General features: G+C 38.3%; 1 protein-coding gene across 8 annotated transcripts in view; it reads left to right on the top strand.

Moving 5' to 3' along the window:
* CNOT4 (CCR4-NOT transcription complex subunit 4) overlaps positions 1 to 17,285 on the top strand; it is an 85,256-nt gene that overhangs the window by 64,054 nt on the left and 3,917 nt on the right. For all 8 annotated transcript variants that reach the window (XM_075058190.1, XM_075058192.1, XM_075058188.1 and 5 more), the window contains one exon: positions 1,703 to 2,200. In XM_075058190.1, coding sequence (XP_074914291.1) covers positions 1,703 to 2,200 — 498 coding nt within the window. The remainder of the gene's footprint in view (positions 1 to 1,702; positions 2,201 to 17,285) is intronic.

Genomic DNA, 17,285 nt, shown 5'->3' with positions numbered 1-17,285 from the left:
TATTGTAGACAGGCACACAGCTAAGAAAAACTAAATAATAGGATGTGGCTTTGTGCTTAATATTTAATGTTACAGGTTTTTATTGAGAGTGGGGAAAATACGTGGTGTCAGTATATGTTGGTGTAATAATCTGTTATAATCTGTAATTCTAGCATCGGAAGCTGTGCAGTGGAGTTCAGAATTTTCTTTAGTATCCTGCGTAGTTATCTGAAGGTGCCTAATGTGAAGGTGCAGTGAAATTATATACATACAGAAAAGATAAAAATATGGTTAATTGCATCAAATGAAAGGTACCTGTATTTTCCAGGTACTTTCCTATGAAATACCACTTCATATGAATGAAACATCATTTTAGGTGTATTTATATAGTCTTGGGAGTCGTTAACAGTACTTAAGAGCTCACAAATTATAAATCTGAGGGAGTTGTTAGAAAATTAAATGAAACAATATCAGTAATAATGTAAACAATACTTTAGGACATGGTTTACTTAGTGATTAGTCGTCTTTTGATGTTTATCTGACTTCTGGATGCCATAATCCTGTTTGTAAACAATATTTATTACCAAGGAAATTACCTGCTGTTAAGGTACTATATGCACCAATTTTGTGAGGATTATGTAGCAGTGAGAGACAATTTCCAGGTAGTAGAGATCTTGTTTGTTTTATAATCAATATAAAATGGATGGTTGCTATTTAAATAAGAATACAAAGGACAAGTTTTTGTCGATCTAGCAAGTCTGTTTATCTATTGTCATGGATTTTAGAGTGAAAATAGAAATGTAGATTTATTTTCTAAGAGAGGATACTGAGCTTAATTTTAACTACTTCAAGCAGCAGACCAGGTTCCCTACCAGCAGAGGGAGATAATGATGTGAGTGATACGACCTTGTACTCAAATCAGCTTGCATTACCACAGTTTTGAGGAAGAACTGAAACTAGACCCAGCATTCACTGAACCTGAATTAGGAACTTAAACAGTATAATGAAATGAAGTAGTAATTGAAAATGCAGGGAAATTCTGATAACCCTTTTTTGCAACACTGCCTCAAAATATTTAACAATATCTTGTAATGCAGTTCCTTATTTCCTTTTGTTAAGGCATCTACTCAAGAATTTGGCTTATTTTTCTTCATAATGGTAGACAGTGGGGTTTTGTGGGGTTTTTTTGGGTTTGTGTTTTGGTGTTTTGTTTTTTTTTTAACTACTGCTCAGAGGTTCCCCCTTTGAGAGGGAACATTTCCTCCTCACCTTTTCTTGCACAGCAGAGCTGAAGCACAGCATTAATACTGAAAGCAAAATACTGAACTGAATAACAACCTTATTTAAACTCTGCTTGGTCACTCTTCTGTCAAGTAATATGGGTGTAAAGAAGGTTCTAAGCAAGTGTTTATTGGTCTCTTTCTACTTGGTGCTATTGCTGAAAATACTTACTCGACAGGGTTTTTCTGTAGTTCAGGAACAGAGCAATTCTGCAGTAAAAATACTATTTGCTAGTGCTACCACTTCCCCTTAAGTAGAAATCTGACAGCTCGATCTGAAAATGGCATTCTAAGCTGATGAATAAGGTGTCTTCTGGGGATTGTATAAAGAAGTATTAGATGAAAGACAACTGGCAGCATAGATTCAGATACACTGAGGCTGAAATTTTTGTATGGGTAAATAGTTACTAATTCTTGTTCTAAATCCTGTTCCTCTCTGACAGAAACTATACCAGTATCCTCCTCCACAGACTGGCAAGCGGCTTTTGGGTTTGGTTCCTCCAAACAGCAAGAGGACGACTTAGGGTTTGACCCCTTTGACATCACCCGCAAAGCCTTAGCAGACCTGATTGAGAAGGAACTGTCAGTCCAAGACCAACCTTCCCTCTCGCCCACATCTCTTCAGAACCCTACCCCACACACTACAACTGCCAAAGGGCCAGGCTCTGGATTCCTGCATCCTGCTGCACCCACAAATGCCAACTCTCTCAGTAGCACCTTTCCAGTCATGCCACAGAGGTTCCCACAGTTTCAACAGCATCGAGCAGTTTACAACTCCTTCAGTTTTCCAGGCCAAGCAGCTCGCTATCCTTGGATGGCCTTCCCACGCAATAGCATCATGCACTTGAACCACACAGCAAATCCCACCTCAAATAGTAATTTCTTGGACTTGAATCTTCCACCACAACACAGCACAGGTCTGGGAGGGATCCCTATATCAGGTAGGTGAATCGGGACAGCTGTGAATATGACTTAATTCATGCTTTCAGCTTCTCTGAGCCAGGACAGGAAAAGGGAATAGCCAGCTGCAAGTGGTAGAGGGGTATCTCTTGACTGTCTTACTAGGTTTATGAACAGAGGGAGGAATATTGTTTTAAATAGGCCCTTTCCTTTTTTTTTAAAAAAAAAATGTATCTGGATCTTTAGCCTTGTAATACTGAGCTTTATAAGGAAGGTGGAGTATTCTGTGCCCGCTTAATTTTGTGCCAAAGCAGATTGGTATTTTGGTTCTTCAGTCTTGCCAGACTGGCTTTCCTTAAGAGTAGGCCCTGGAAGCGTGTTGCGACTTCCACATCGACATGCAGGTGCTGACCAGAGTTCTTAAAATTGTGCAAAAAATTGTAATGATGGTAATTTGTGCCAGATGTCTTGGCTGGGTTGTTCCCTCTTGCGCATAACCAAAGGGCTGCACAATAAAACATTCAGTGCTGTTCATTTCTGTACTTCAGATGGCCTTAATATTATGCTAATCTTTCACTGAATGGATGCTTGCAATGTGTGTAAGAGGATTCATCCTCATTGTGAGGGTTGTGATGTTGGAGGAAAATAAATGTGTAGTCAGGCCGGTTCAGGCTGCCCTGAATGGAGTGATAGGCTCTTGCAGGAAAAAAATTGTATTAAGTGTATAAAGAACTATAGGTAGAAGGTCTTTGTAAGCTCTTTGTAGCCTTGAGATGGAGAAAACTGCTTCTTGAGGTGTTGCCAATGTTGTTTTCTTTTAATGGGTTTTGAGGGGTACTAGCTATACTGTAAGAAAGTGACCTGGAAAAAGTCAGTGTGTTTTTGATGCTTTAGTACAAGAGCTAATTTTGGCTGTTACTTCCCTGTGCTTTTTCCTCTTTGAAGGCTTGTTGAAGCTACAGTACTGCTGTAGGGTCCTTAGGCTGATTCATAGTATAAACACTTGGTCCAGACTAAAAATGCAAGTAGTTCAAAACTCTTTATACTGGCAGTGGCAAAGTTTTTAGACGAAAATGACTGATACGGGTTACACTGAAGTGTTTACGAAAAAAACAAAACAAAACCAAATTATTTTTGACATGCCGCATTTATAGCACTGCAAATTGTTTCTCCCTTTCCCCTAAACTACATGGAACTTCCCGGAATATTGCAGGACATCAAGTTTCAACTTTACCACTGTGTTCTAAAAATTGCTAGTTCAAGGGGCTGGTAATAAGACCATCTTCTGGACTAGGGGGACCAGAAAAATCCTGTAGTGTTGAAAAAGTTCTGTTTGTAGTACCGGTTGATTGTAGATTTGCAAAAGTATTATTTAAATTGCATTACTTTAATTGCCTTTGGCAGTTTGAAAGTGGACCTGTTTGTGTTTGTAGAAGACTCCATAGATCCTTGGTATGATTACTGAAGAGCCAGTTGTGTGGTGTTGGTTGATGCACAGCCCATGCCATGTACTTCCCCCATATGTTTTAAGGCAACAGAGTTGATATTTAAGTATATTCTTTTTTTTTGTATGCAACTGCTAGAACCAATTAATCTCAAAATATTTTTGGCAGATACAGTGCTAAAAACAGAAAATAAACATCTGCTGTAGTCTCTATGGAAAGTTCCTTTGAGTTGGTCTTAATCTCTTGTTATAGAAAACATTGTTAGTTGCCTGGCTGACAATTAGATAGCAGCAGTTGCTGCAGTGCAAACACTTCTCAGCTGATCTACATGTCAGCTTTGATACATCTTGAAGAAAGAACCATTTGCACAAACACAGATTACTCCTTTTTCTTTTCCTGTTGTCAGAAATCAGCTGAAGTCTCAGCTCTGGTTTTGTTTGCTGGGTTATGGATTTGTATTATTTGTATGGTATTTAGTGCCTAGGGTTTTCTTTAGTGATCTAACTGCTTCAGAAGTACAAATAATTTGAAAGTCGGGAGATACACTCATACTTCTTTTTTTGTGTGCTGACTTAATAGTTTCCAATTTATTGATTATTCTGTCTTTTCAAATTCCTATCTAGTGTACACGTCTCTCAACGAATTCCTTTTATATTCTTTTTGAAAGAGTAATTACTGTTCTTTATGCCTGCTTTTAATCTATCAGTAGCAGGTATATAATTACAGAATTTTCCTAGTTTCCTCATTTGCTTCATAGATACAGCTGTCTGGTGGGGTTGGGGAAAGAAAGTGCTGTACAAGTACAGAGAAATCATGTCGATGGGATGTTATTACAGTGCTTTGTAACAGACTCTCACTGACCTGCTAGAAAGGCAGTGTGTATCATAATAGCCGTTTAGCAGTACGGAGAGATTAGTTGTAGTATACCTGAAGCTCCTTTTTGTTAGCTCTTTTGTTAGTCTGTATTGGGGTGTTTTGGAAAATGTCAACTCAGCTGTTTCAGATGTAACAGCAAAAGAAACCTAGTGCAGGTGAAACTTCACATTCTGTCTTCTAGTGACTTCAACAGCAGTTGAGGGTCTCTGCATGTTTCCTAAGGTCCTTGATCGCGATTTTTTACAGGACTGTAAATTCCTAAAGCAGATAATACTGGACCAGTCATTTAAAAAAACAAACCAAAAAAAACCCAACAAAACAAAAACCATTCATTTATTCTTTGTGTTTGCCTGCTCTATTTAATCAACCCTTTTTAAGTTTTCTATTTCATTTACGTGAAAACAAGCAGATCTAAACTTCTATAACTTCGTATGAAGTTAGTATACTATTTTCTAGGCATTCTAAATCCAGTTTTAATTGATTTCACTAAGCGTATTTGTTGTTTGGAAGCTTGTATGAAGAAAACTATCTCTTAAACTGCTGCTGCTTCTGCTTTAGGTAGGCACTAGTATTCACATGAATTTTAAATGCTCACGTGTGACATGTTAAATGTAATGTTCTGAAGCTTCCTTTTAGTCAAGAATCAGAGCTGTGCTGTATTCATAACCCTACAGCTCCAGCTAGGGCTGTTTTGTGACATGCACCAGATTTAAATGGAGGACACAGGTACTACCTACATTTTTTTTTTTCTTAAGCTCTCATTTTAAAATGATTTCTGTATGGAATTTAGTAGCCTGTTTCATAGAGGAAATAGTGTTTGTTCAACTCATTCTACAGTTTCCAGTGAAATGACACGATTGACTTCATAATTTTATTAAGCATATCCTTGAAATGTGTCATATTCATCAGGCATACATTTGTCCCCAACCCATATTTAAATGAACTTTTTGATTGACTGATTCCCAAACTAGCATTTTTTTCTCCCTCCACCGTATGATTTTGCAAACCCATAGCAGATGTTACATGCTCTCATTATAAGGGACAATTTAGGCTTGTTGCTGTTCTCTGGTGTGGGATGGATTAGATGATTTACTGTGTAATAACTGTGTAACTGTGCTTCAGGAGAAAAGTTAAGTGACTTCTTATTCATGGACAGCATGATTGTTGCTAAAAGCAACCTTACCCTAGATTGTGTGCAAGCTATCCTAAGAATATAGGACAGCGGCTATCCTTTATTCTGCAGATAAGTCCAAAGGAAAGATCCACTGCTAGCAATGTGGGTGGGTGGGTGCCTTTATTTTCATGTTACTTCAGGGTAACGGGAAACTCTGTAATTCGATAGCTAATACACTATCATCTTTGCTACCCTACTGCCTGATGGTGTGTTGTAAAATAATAGATACTGGATCATAGTGTAAAGTAGGTCTCATTAACAGTGTGTTTTGAGACAGATGCTTATAAAATGAGATGCATGCATATTAATAATGGGAAAGTAGAAATACATAGTTTTATTTCTTGAGTTTACTGAGTGGTTGGTAGTAATTGATTTTATTACATAGAAGAAGTCTAAGAACAAATTCACACAGTTAAAAGTATGAGGAAAAAGTTATAAATGTTTAGTCTTCCTTTCTGTCAGTTCTATTGCAAGATGAAGTACCTGACATTTTGAAACACTGGCTTTTATTTCATTTATTAATTTCATAAGTGTCCTGAACATAATTCCAAATGAGAAAAAACTTAATTGTAAGAACTTATCAATTCATTAATAATGAGACAGTATTGGAAGAGTTCAAATTTCAAACTAATGCTATGCACTATTGTGTGTATGTTCTTCCCACTTAAATCATTGAAAGCCATTGAGCTGGAAGGGACCCACAAGGATTATCAAGTCCAACTCCTGACTCCACACAGGGCAGCCTAAAAATTAAACCATACATCTTGGAGCATTGTCCAAACGGTTCTTGAACACAGACCGGCAATTTATGTGTATCGTGCATATATTAGAAATCGAAGATAGAGGAAATAGTCGAGTGGCCACAGAGCCAGATAGGAAGCATGGAGAATTAAACCCCGTTTAGGGTAGGGGAAGAAAAAAGTTTTACCTGTTGTCCTTGCAGATAACCATTGTAAAATCCATCAAGCTATTTTAGCCATAAAGCCCATTGATGTGGAGATTGTGGTAGACTTGTGTGAACTGTTCCTGAAACTTCAAAACAGGTGGCTTCAGTGCCATAAGTCTTTGTAGCTGAATATAATTGACAAATCAAAATTTTGTTTTCTCAAGACCTTTTTGTTTTGATGTTGCGGCTTATATCTCTTGAATGTGCACAGCCTAATTGATGGAATTATGTATATTTAAAGATAAGGTTGAGACAATAAATAGGTAGACAGTTCTATTAAGTTTGGGTGCCATCCAGCAGCCTTTGTGGTAGTGGTGTTGCATGCCTTATCAAGACACTGATTAGCATGCACATTTTTGAGTCTTGCCTGCATTTAGGTTTTTGTGAAGCAGTAGCTGATAGCAGGAAAGGTAAAGCAGTGAAGGTTATCTTAAGAAGGTTCAACTTACTACCACTTATTTTTAAGTCCTGAGCTCTTCCATATTTGAACAACTTAGTGTTGCATCTTCTTCCACTTTAAATTTTCTGTCTTCTGTGCCCCCAGCTATTGAACTTGTCTTGAACATCAAATCCTTTCTTGCCTAATACTGCCTTTTGGACAACGTTTTAGTAAAACAAGGGAAGATACCTATATGTTGGCTATGATCATGTTGTTTAAAAGACTTTATTTAGACCACAAAGAAGAGTGAGATACCAGAATTAGCGTTGACATGCTCTGCCTTTAATACTAAGAGTCCTTGTCTGACTTGATATCTTCTCAAAACATAACCTCATTTCCATTTGGGACACACATTTCTTATTTGACTTTTGTCCTTTTGACTTTGTCTCCTCTCTCTGGGTTGATTCTGTCTCCTGAACAAAGAAAAAGGCTTGTTTTATACAGTCATGGAACCAAAAAAATTTAATTCACAGCACAGCAGCTGTCACTTTTCTGTGGTCTCAGGATAGTAGTTTGCTATGGAGTTTTGTAGTGGGGGTTCTGCTTCTGCTACTGTGCCTTTTTACAAGAGGGTCTGGCCCGTGTGGTATGACTGTTGAATTCAGCATGCTGTAAAACTTAAAATTCTCCAAATGCTATGTACAAAATGCATTTAATCCCATACCCTAGCAACGGCAATGTGACTTAAACAGTGCTGCCTCACATCCCTTTATTTGGATGCAGTGGTTGAAAGAGCATTTTGCTACACTTTCCTCTTGACCTGACAATATGTGAAAGGCTTAATGCCAGTTTTAAGTATTGATGGCCTTACTCTTAACAGTAAGAGATGCATTAGTCCATTAATTTTCTGTCCTAATCCTTTAAAGACTGCTTGCTCACTTGATGGTCTTGCTTGATGTTTGGCTTTCCGACAGCAGCTGAGCAGAAAGCATGGCAGCTGAAGGTCGTCTTTTCTGTGCCCCTGGTTAGCTCTATGGCTTCCTATAGCTAAATTCTTTCTCTGATTAGGTATAAATATAGAAAAAAGGAAATCTGATTAAAATCTTGGCTGATACAGCTATTAGTTGTAGGTGCCACATGTGGCAGCTCCTCTCAGAAGTGTATTTGTTACCCTGATGCCAAGGTCACTCATTTGAAAATAAAGGCCTGAATACTGCTTTGAAATTGAAAAATGAAAAGTACTGTTTGTAAACAACCCTCAGTTGTTTCCAGTATTGCTTTTACTGACCCCTTGCATAGGCCCTGTGTGTCCTGTTTCCTCAGTAAAGATGACTGTTCTTAGTGCAGCCTTTGCCACTGAATATTTTGTTGTTCTCATCAGTCCTTATGCCTGCTGCATCCCGTTTCTTTCCATGGAGGTTCTCGGGCCTCCACCCCCCTTCTTTAGGAGGTGCTTTATGCCTGTGTGTATTCCCCCCCTGAAATTAATTCTCCTTTTATTTCCTGCGTCATAACTAATTTTCTATTTCACTGGTGAAGAGGTGAAGTGTTCAGCACAATGTGGAACAAATTCAGTTTGAAAGTAAACTTCTGGTTTGCTTGCTTCCATTGCTCTGGAGGGTGTTTTATTGTTGGTTTTCTTTGGCTGGTTTTTTAATGCACTCAGGGTGGTGCTGCTAGGTTTAAAATAAAGTAAATGAAATGGGATTTTTTTATTAATTTCCAAAATATTAAATCAGTGTCAAGATTGAAGTCATACTGTTCGAAATCTGCTATGGATATTCCTTGTCCTATCTCTGATGTCTTGTCCCTTAACTCCCATATGCTTTCTACATTTACTACTAAGGCCTGCCTTCCTTAGTGTTATCTTGTCACGATCTCTGAGAGAACTTCATCCACAGCACCTGTCCTTTAAGTCCTGCTACTTTTCCATCTGTTCCAAAATCTCATCTTGCCCGCCTGCCCTTCCCTCCCAGTACCTTTTTGGTGCTAATATTGCAACTGTTTTTAAAAGCCTGTGGATTTTTTTCTTATGATTGTATAGGAGATACTGTTCCAAATAAAGCTCAATATATAAATAACTGTGCCCTCATGTCTGGGAGCTTAATTTTAAGCTCTTAAAATTTCTTAAAAATCTTTGATTGTAAGATTATTAGGGATGGCAGTGAAAGACAGGCATCCTGCTTTTTTGAGTAGCAAGATGCGTATTTTTAAATGTGTAATTTTATTTCGGAAGAAGAAAATGTGACAAAAAATATAAAGAAAAAAGTGTTTAAAAAAGAAATAACAAACCACACCCCAAAACCTCTAACTTCTCTTGGCTGCCATACATCACAGGAATGACTAATCACATCAATGTTACTAGACTTGAAATAAATGAGGTATTGGCTGAAATAGGTGGCCTGAGTGGCTGACCCAATTTGCATTCTGGACTGTCAGTCCTGACAGCTTTTTGGGTAACTCTTCCCCAGGAACAGGAGGAAACAAGCACACAGGAGGTATTTCACATGAAATTTTCTGGCTGTTGGTATCTCCAGTAGTATCACCAAATGAGCTTCAGCTGTACTAAATGTTGGGCCTTTGCCTGTGTTGTAGGGATGGAAGACTGCATTTATTACTTACAGAACAAGCTTTCCCTTTCCTCTTTAGGGCTGGTTCAGCAGAAGTTAGGAAGGCTGTTACCTTTCATAGGTAACCCGTAAGATCTTGGGACAGGTCTGCAGTAGTGTAAGAGGCAGCTCCGTTGGCTGGTGTAGCATCTGTCTCCCTCCTCCAGCAGGCAGATGCTTAGCCTTGGGGTGCTGTGTTCTCTTGGATGCTTTTCTAAAATACAAACTGGCACTTCAAAATATACAGTAAACCACTAGCATGAGTTAAAAGATGTAATTGTCTTAGTGATGTTAAAAAACCTGGCATTTTCCCTTCAAAGGCTGGAAATTAGTACACTTGGCAGTGCCACCTGCTAATAGCAGTGTCTAACGAGAGGCTGTGCCTCAGGCATGGACCTGAAACTTTGGCTCCTTCTGAGTCAAGTCTGTCTTGCAAAATATCAATTATGACTGAGGAATTTTAGCAAAAAGCACAGACAGTTCATAGGCTTTCTGTGTAAACACATTTTGAAATGCACCAACTTGAAGAACCATTGAGAAAAGGCACGCATAATCTTTTTAAAAATTGTATTGGGAGAGGAGTGTAAATGAAATATCCTGAAGGGATAACAGCAATTGAAAGAGCAGCTTTACAAAAAGTGTTTCTTCTCCCAGCAATGCCAAGTCACAATTTGGGGAGGGGGAGGGTGGGGAAATCTACTCTTTTCCATGCTTTGCCATCTCTTGGTTCCTTCTACATCACAGCCTTATTTGAACTTCAGCTTTTTCCCAAAGGAATTATTTAAAAAAAAAACCAACAACCTGTATTTAAAAAGTGGGTCACCTCTATTGGAAGACAGCATTTAGTAATCAGAATAAACTTCATGTCATGGAAGGTTTGTTTTTCTTCTCAGCTTTCTTGCAGTTTATCTGATCTTCCCACGGAATGATTGAAGTATCTACAAATAAACATCAGCCTTATTTGTTACACATGTGGAAAAATTAAAGATGAGTTTATCATTTCTCAGAGTATGCATTCACTGTGGTAATGCTGGTCTCGCAGCTTTGGTCAGAGGATTGGCTGGGTACTCCTGGAATCTAGAACCTTCATAACTAGATAAGCTCTTGCTAATTATTAATGTAGCTTTGAAGATCTGATTTTTCTTTGCCAATTCTAGTTATTGATTGCATTGGCCATAGGGCAAATTCCATATATTTTGTTTCTATTTATGCATTATATCTATGCATGTACCCACAAATACATTTGTACACACAGGATTTTCATTTGAGGTCAAAGTGGTTTGGTTTTTTTTATTGACAGGGTAACCTGGTGAGATTGAACCCTGATGCAGGATCTAAGAGTAAGCAGCAGGTATACTTAGGTTAAAATGAACTTTTTCTCAGATTAATGGAATTGCATGTCCTTCTGAGCTTTTTAATCAAACTGTTTTGTATGCAGGATTCAAGTATCTCTTTCCTTCATTTCAGTATCTTAAGTCTTTGTGTGCTTAGTTTAGGTTTGTTAATAATTAAGGTTATCAGTGGCGAGAACTGCCTATTTTCTTATGGGGTCCTTTTTTTGGATGAGAAGTGTCTAGTTAGCTCACATGAAGAAAGAGGTTATTTATTGACTAAGGTGAAAGCATTACAGAATATATTGTCTTTTTTGTATGCAGAACAGTGGGCCCCAATTTGATTGAAGTCCTGCAGTTGACCACTATGTGTTTTTAGCAATAAACAATTAAAAAGTCAGTAATAAAAAATGGTGGGATAATGTGGAAACATCTGATACAAAGTCAAGCATGTTTTCAAAGCAAGTTAGAATCTCGGTTCGAAATTTACTTATAGCTTAAAATTGGGTGGCTGGCTGCTATAGTTATGTATTAGATTTTGTCTCTTGAGCCATGGTAAGTATGAGTCAATCATAAGAACTCTCCAGAATACTTAATGTAAAATTGCTTTTCTCAAACCTAATAAAATTCTGACACTGTACATACAAGCAAATATGAATCTTCCTATTGAATATCTAAGATGAGCTGTCCCCTCACTGATGTTGTAGAAGGGATTTCCTCTGAAAATAAATTAAATTTTCTGACTCTTAACACTTAGTCACAGAAAGCTTAAAAGTTATACTGTCAGATCCTCATCAAAAAGGAAAATTATTTAGAAAAACTTACTTTCCCCTTTGAAGTCTATACTTTAGAATTCATATGTATTCCTCTTCTACTTGATAGGTTGGCTTACTGGCACATTAAGTTGCACTTATTTTTAAATTTAAAAATAGTGCTTTTTTTAATTTACATGGCTATCTTTTAAATTGGGTCCATGTGGAATTAATATAACCATGGAAATCAATGTGGAATCAAGATAAAAGCTGCTTTGCTTGCATTTTTTTAAAGCTGAGTGCAGACGTGTGTCTCAACTATGGAAGCCAATTTTGTAGGTGTATGTACATTTATATGTGTATGTATGTACACGTCTTCTGTTTCCCCAGCTCTTAGAGCTTGTGACCATAAGACTTTCATTTGAAATCCGCACTGTGGAATGACACTTAGAAAGCTGTTTTTGTGGATTGCCAAGTTGCTTCCCGTGTAGAGATCGTCAGTGAAGCTTTTAAATGTTCCGTTCAAACAGCTTTATCTTCTAGTGCTCCTGTCATTTGATACCTCCCTAGTATGAAGTGGCTACTTGTATTCCTGATGGACAGCACTGCTATTTAAATGTGGACAGATTCAATCTTCTTTAATCTGCCAGTGATGTTCTCAGGCCTCCATGAATGGGTGAAACTCCGTCATTTGGTTTAAGCATTGTGGAATTCCTAGAAATTGTAGGTACACAGAATCAATGAAGTAAGAGTGAAGTCCTTCAGACTGTAAGAGTTAAAACCATGAGTAAAATCCCAGGTAAAAATATCCATGAGCAAACAAGCTTATTATTCATATTAAAGTGACATAGGTACAGTTTTTGTCATAGCTGTTTTGTTGATGGTTAAGTATATAAGCTTTGGATGAAAGGCTTTTGAGTTTATGTAATGTGATGGGCATAATTTTATTTTAGGATGTGGCAGATCATCCTCTCCTTCTCTTCCCCTCTGAGTGAAATATTGGGACAACTTTTTGCAAAATAGAAGTACCAATAGGGGAAAGTAATCTTGAGCTGAAAATAGAGAAGCTCCAGTCACTTCTTGGAATAGGGTAACAGGCTGTTTCATGGAAAGCACAGATTATCTGGTTATCTGTGAAAATGGTAGCACAAAGCGCAGGATGGGACTAACAGGGATGTCACGGCAAAGGGTATGCTTTTCTGGTGGCCCCATTTGTTTCTAATCAAGTTGAAAGACTCCTGGTGAACTTGTTCTGGTAGTCTTTCCTGTCCGTCCGTCCGTCCCCCCCCCCTTTCCCCCCCCCCCAACCCCAGGCCCAACTTTGTCACTCTGTTTGTCTTGCCAAGGCTTCAAAACTAACTGTTACTGTACAGTGTCCTTGAAGGTTTCACGAGGGCCTTCTTACAAAGAGGTCATTGCAATAGCCATTCTATTACCGAGTACACCTTGATAGTCACTTCTTTTGTTGCTACTCTGTGCAGTCAGGTACATGACATTGCTAATAAGTTTATTTTTCTCTCATTGATAGTTTTCCTCTGAATTTCTTTTACTTATTTGAAGCTTTTCTGTAGCACTGTTGTGTGCTTTGGTCACATACATTACATACTGATGGGTTTTTAAAGAAGACGTAAAGAATTGCAACCTAGACTTGCAGGACTGCTTGCTTTTCAGCAGGACTAGAATATTTAGGACTCTTGGCATGAAGATATTAAATGGTTTTACATAATTAGTACAAAATCATATAATAGCTTGGAATATAATTTTGACAGAGCAAAGAAATATACTTGCTTTACACTTACTTAATGTGATGGTCTTGTGATCTTTGCTGTTAGTCATCTTTAAGCCTGTACTGTGTCAATTTTGATATGGATTTGACCATAGACTTGTGTCAGAACTGGGGCAATAATTTGAAATGGTCTAGTCTCTGTAGGACATTCGTTTTAGTGGGCTTGTTTCCCGCCAAGTAAACTGTGAGACATGCTATCCCATTACCCTCAATATAAAAGATTAAATGTGTCAGCATCACAAACGTGGTGCAGCCAAATCTGAAGCATCTTTGGATGCACATTGTGGTGTCACTTGTCAGAATTTATGAAGTCACAGAACAGCCCATGTCAATGCAGCTGATGCTTGAGTAAACATCTTCTAAAGTATTGATTATATACAACAGAACAGCGTCTCTGGCTTGGCCATTGTCCTCTTTGCTGTCTCTGCCCCAGACACGCTGCTTTGCATGGTTTGAAGGAATAATGTTAAGGCATTGCAGGTAGAGGATATTGAAGTAATGCTACCAGACTGTCTGGTAAGATGTCATGATGGGGCAATGAGTTTATTTAGAAATTCATTAAATGATCAGCTTTTATACATATGAATGTTCAGGCTTCTCAATCATATTCTATTTTAAGCTAACTTTATCTTTTATTTAAATTGGGTAGACAAATTTGTGATGAAGGTTGGGGTTTTTTCTTCTTCCCTTTGTTCACTTTTAAGACAGTGGATAGCTTTGAGAATTTTACATACAAGTGCTTTTATTTCATGTTGGCATACTACCTCAGACACATGAAAAAGTTCAGTGCTGGAACTGTGGGATCTGTTCACCTCTGTAAACACAAGTTTCCACTAGACCAGATAGGATTATGGAATGCACATCACGGTAAGACTAGAGTTCAGGATGTGTATTTGAGCCTATTTTTCATGTGAATAGCAGTCCTTTCAGTGATGCTTGACCAGGTTATTCTCTCCTCTTGGATACAAAGTTGGGGCATGGGGGTAGGACTCTCCGATTTATCTCCATGTGTAAAAACTTTTCATTGCAGTCAATTGGGTTTTAACTTGTTTTCCTGTGTTTTCCCCACTGTCTGTGGACATACTGCTTTAAATTAGGATGAGGCTATGGAAGGAGACAGTGTTCTACTCCTTGAGAGACAGAAACAGTGGTGTTTTGGTTCTTATGCCCCTAGGTTATGATGTCCAACTGAGAAGTCTGCTAGCTAGTAAAAAAAATTACTCCCTTCAACCAATTAATTTTAGAAGTAGGGAAAGATAATAGGCAAATGCCCTTTTTAATAGATCTGTATGAACTGAGAGTTAACCTTTTCTCATTTTTAACTATGGTACTAGCTTTATGGTGAAGCATAAACTTTATTAACAAAAAGGACAAACTAGCTGAGGGTTAAGTGGTAATTTCTTCTGAAGATACTTATTTTCTGGTGGATGTAACTCCTGCCCCTGGGGTGGACTTGCATTTTCACTGAGGCTCTTTAAAACTTGTCAGACTCCAGCAAAGACATACTGATTTAATTGTTTGGTTTGGGTATTGCTGTTTGGTGCCTGGAGATAGCTCACTTGGGTTGCATCAGGAGTTTTTCTAACTGGATGTTTTACCTATCATAGCCAGTAACTGAAGCCTTGGAGGGCAGTGCAGAGAGTGTTGTAGAGCATTGCATTCTCTATTGATCCCATCTACTTTAACACCTTAATGCATTTTAATCCCTTACCAGGTTCCATATTACAAGAATAATTTAATTGCAGCATTTCTTCTTGGAGGCTGGGAGTCTGGCAAAGCTGTTGTGAAACTTTGGTCATGGTTGTTTTTTTATTTTATTTTTTTACTTTGTGTATTTATTAGCCATGCTGGAAAACCCTGTTACAGACACCCTAGCAATGGGTTGCTTGCTTTTCCTTTGGTGTCAGAGGGCAATGTTTTTGTCACAGCTTGCCTTTCAGCCCCACAAACCAAGCTGTCTGGGAAAAACAATAAATCTTCTGGAATTCTCTGTCACTTTTGTACCCAGTAGCACAAGATTTTAATAAATGAACTTCCTTATTGCTAGGATGTAAAACCATTTTTATAGGTACTGAATCGTTTTAGGCCTTTCATCTCTTAACTTCTGTGATTCCAAGCAGATTTTATACTGACAGTTGAGATAAAGTACAGTCTTCCTCAGTTTCTCCTTATTTTCTTTTGTTCTGTGTTAGAGAGGGTACACAGCAATGGTGCACTATGCCTGCCTCACAGATTAATGTCTCCTCACCAAACAGTGCCAGCCTTTTCCATTCCATTAAAATCTTGTATCTCAACTGCTTGTTATCTTTCTGGACTCTTATGTATGCTGTATTATGTCTTTTTTTAAACAGAGAATAACATGACAAAAATATACATATTTTCTTAGTCCAAGGTGGCCTAATGCCCTACTACATTTATTTTCCTATCCCATTCCTTATGACATCTTGCTGCCTTCGTCTTCATTAGACTTCCTCAATGACACGTTGCAGGTGCAGTTTACTACACATTTATTTTCTTGGACATGAGCTTTGAGGGCATGTCGGGAGTTATAATGTCCATGATTAAGATCATTGTGAGCTTGCAGATCCCCAGCTTACAGGTATTACGATGAGTGAGTTCACTCATGCGTGGTCCTAGTGAGCATCTTGTGTGTGCTTTTTGCCTTGTAGTAGAAGCAAGTAATTAAACCGAGCTGCGTTTCTTTGCACAAGCTGTTGGAAGCAGTGGTGAGAAAATAAAGTGGAAACTAATGGCGGACCATGCAGAATCTGTTGCACTGTTACTTCTGTGACAGTGAGCTGGCTACTTTTGCTCAAAAAAATGAACTTGGAACTTGTCTCAAATAGGCTTATGGATGTTCAAGAGGATGGTGAGCACATATCTATCAAGGATATTTGTAATACTTTTTAAAATTTTGATTTATTTATTTTTTAACCCCTCGATCATAGGTTTGAATGAAAAATGTATTGCACCAAACTCTTAAACTGTTTATTGGGTGCATTAGTACTGCAAAGAAAAAAGTGGGAACTCGGAAGGGAACAGAAAGTAGATTTGATTTGCAGTTGGAGAAATAAAAGTAGAATTGAAAGCCAGTTGTATGCACTATGGCTCAATGCTAAATGCTCATAAGCCTGCTTTTTTTTTTTTCCCCAAGTGACCTGTACACCAGGCCCCACAGAGCACATTGCTGCACACAGTGTGTGGATACAGTCACACTTATGTCTGGAGGCTTGATTGTATCTGTGTACTAAGGTGTTACTAAAAACCTGATCTTAGGTTATTTGCTTGAGGCAGAACTGCAGTTCTGTTACTGCTATTTTTTTCTCCTGTAGCACTTAAATTTTTAATCTTTAGATGTAACACGACGCAGGTGGTAGCGGGCAGACTTTGGGGTTTATTTCCACTACCTGATTTTTGACCTGTCTTTTGTTTTTGGGAATGCTTAGGAATTGTCTGTCTTCCCCATGGAGGTACCTCATGCTGTAACCTCTGAGGAGGAGTGATTCCCCAGCCTCAGTCAGCAAGTGGGGATAACAGCAGTCAACTGTCAACCTTCCAGAGCCTGTGGTCAAATATATTCTGCAAACTTGTCCAGGCACAGAGGATGATTTTTGTAGTACAAGTTTTACATCTGCTGTTATCCCTGTCCAGGCTCTGTGCACAGTATTGCTCCGGCCATGGATGTTCTAGGTATCAGCTGCTGTCCTGCTATGTGGGGGCATTTATGCATGCAGATGGATGCTTGTGCTAGAACAGCCGTGTTAGGCACGCGTAGGGTTACAAATGAATGCATTGCTCCAACAGTCATCATAGGCAGAGTGGATATAG

Source organism: Buteo buteo, chromosome 26 (assembly GCF_964188355.1).
Source record: "Buteo buteo chromosome 26, bButBut1.hap1.1, whole genome shotgun sequence".
Taxonomy (NCBI): Eukaryota; Metazoa; Chordata; class Aves; order Accipitriformes; family Accipitridae; genus Buteo; species Buteo buteo.
Note: the sequence above shows the minus strand (reverse complement) of the source record. Positions and strands in the feature narration are given on the sequence as shown.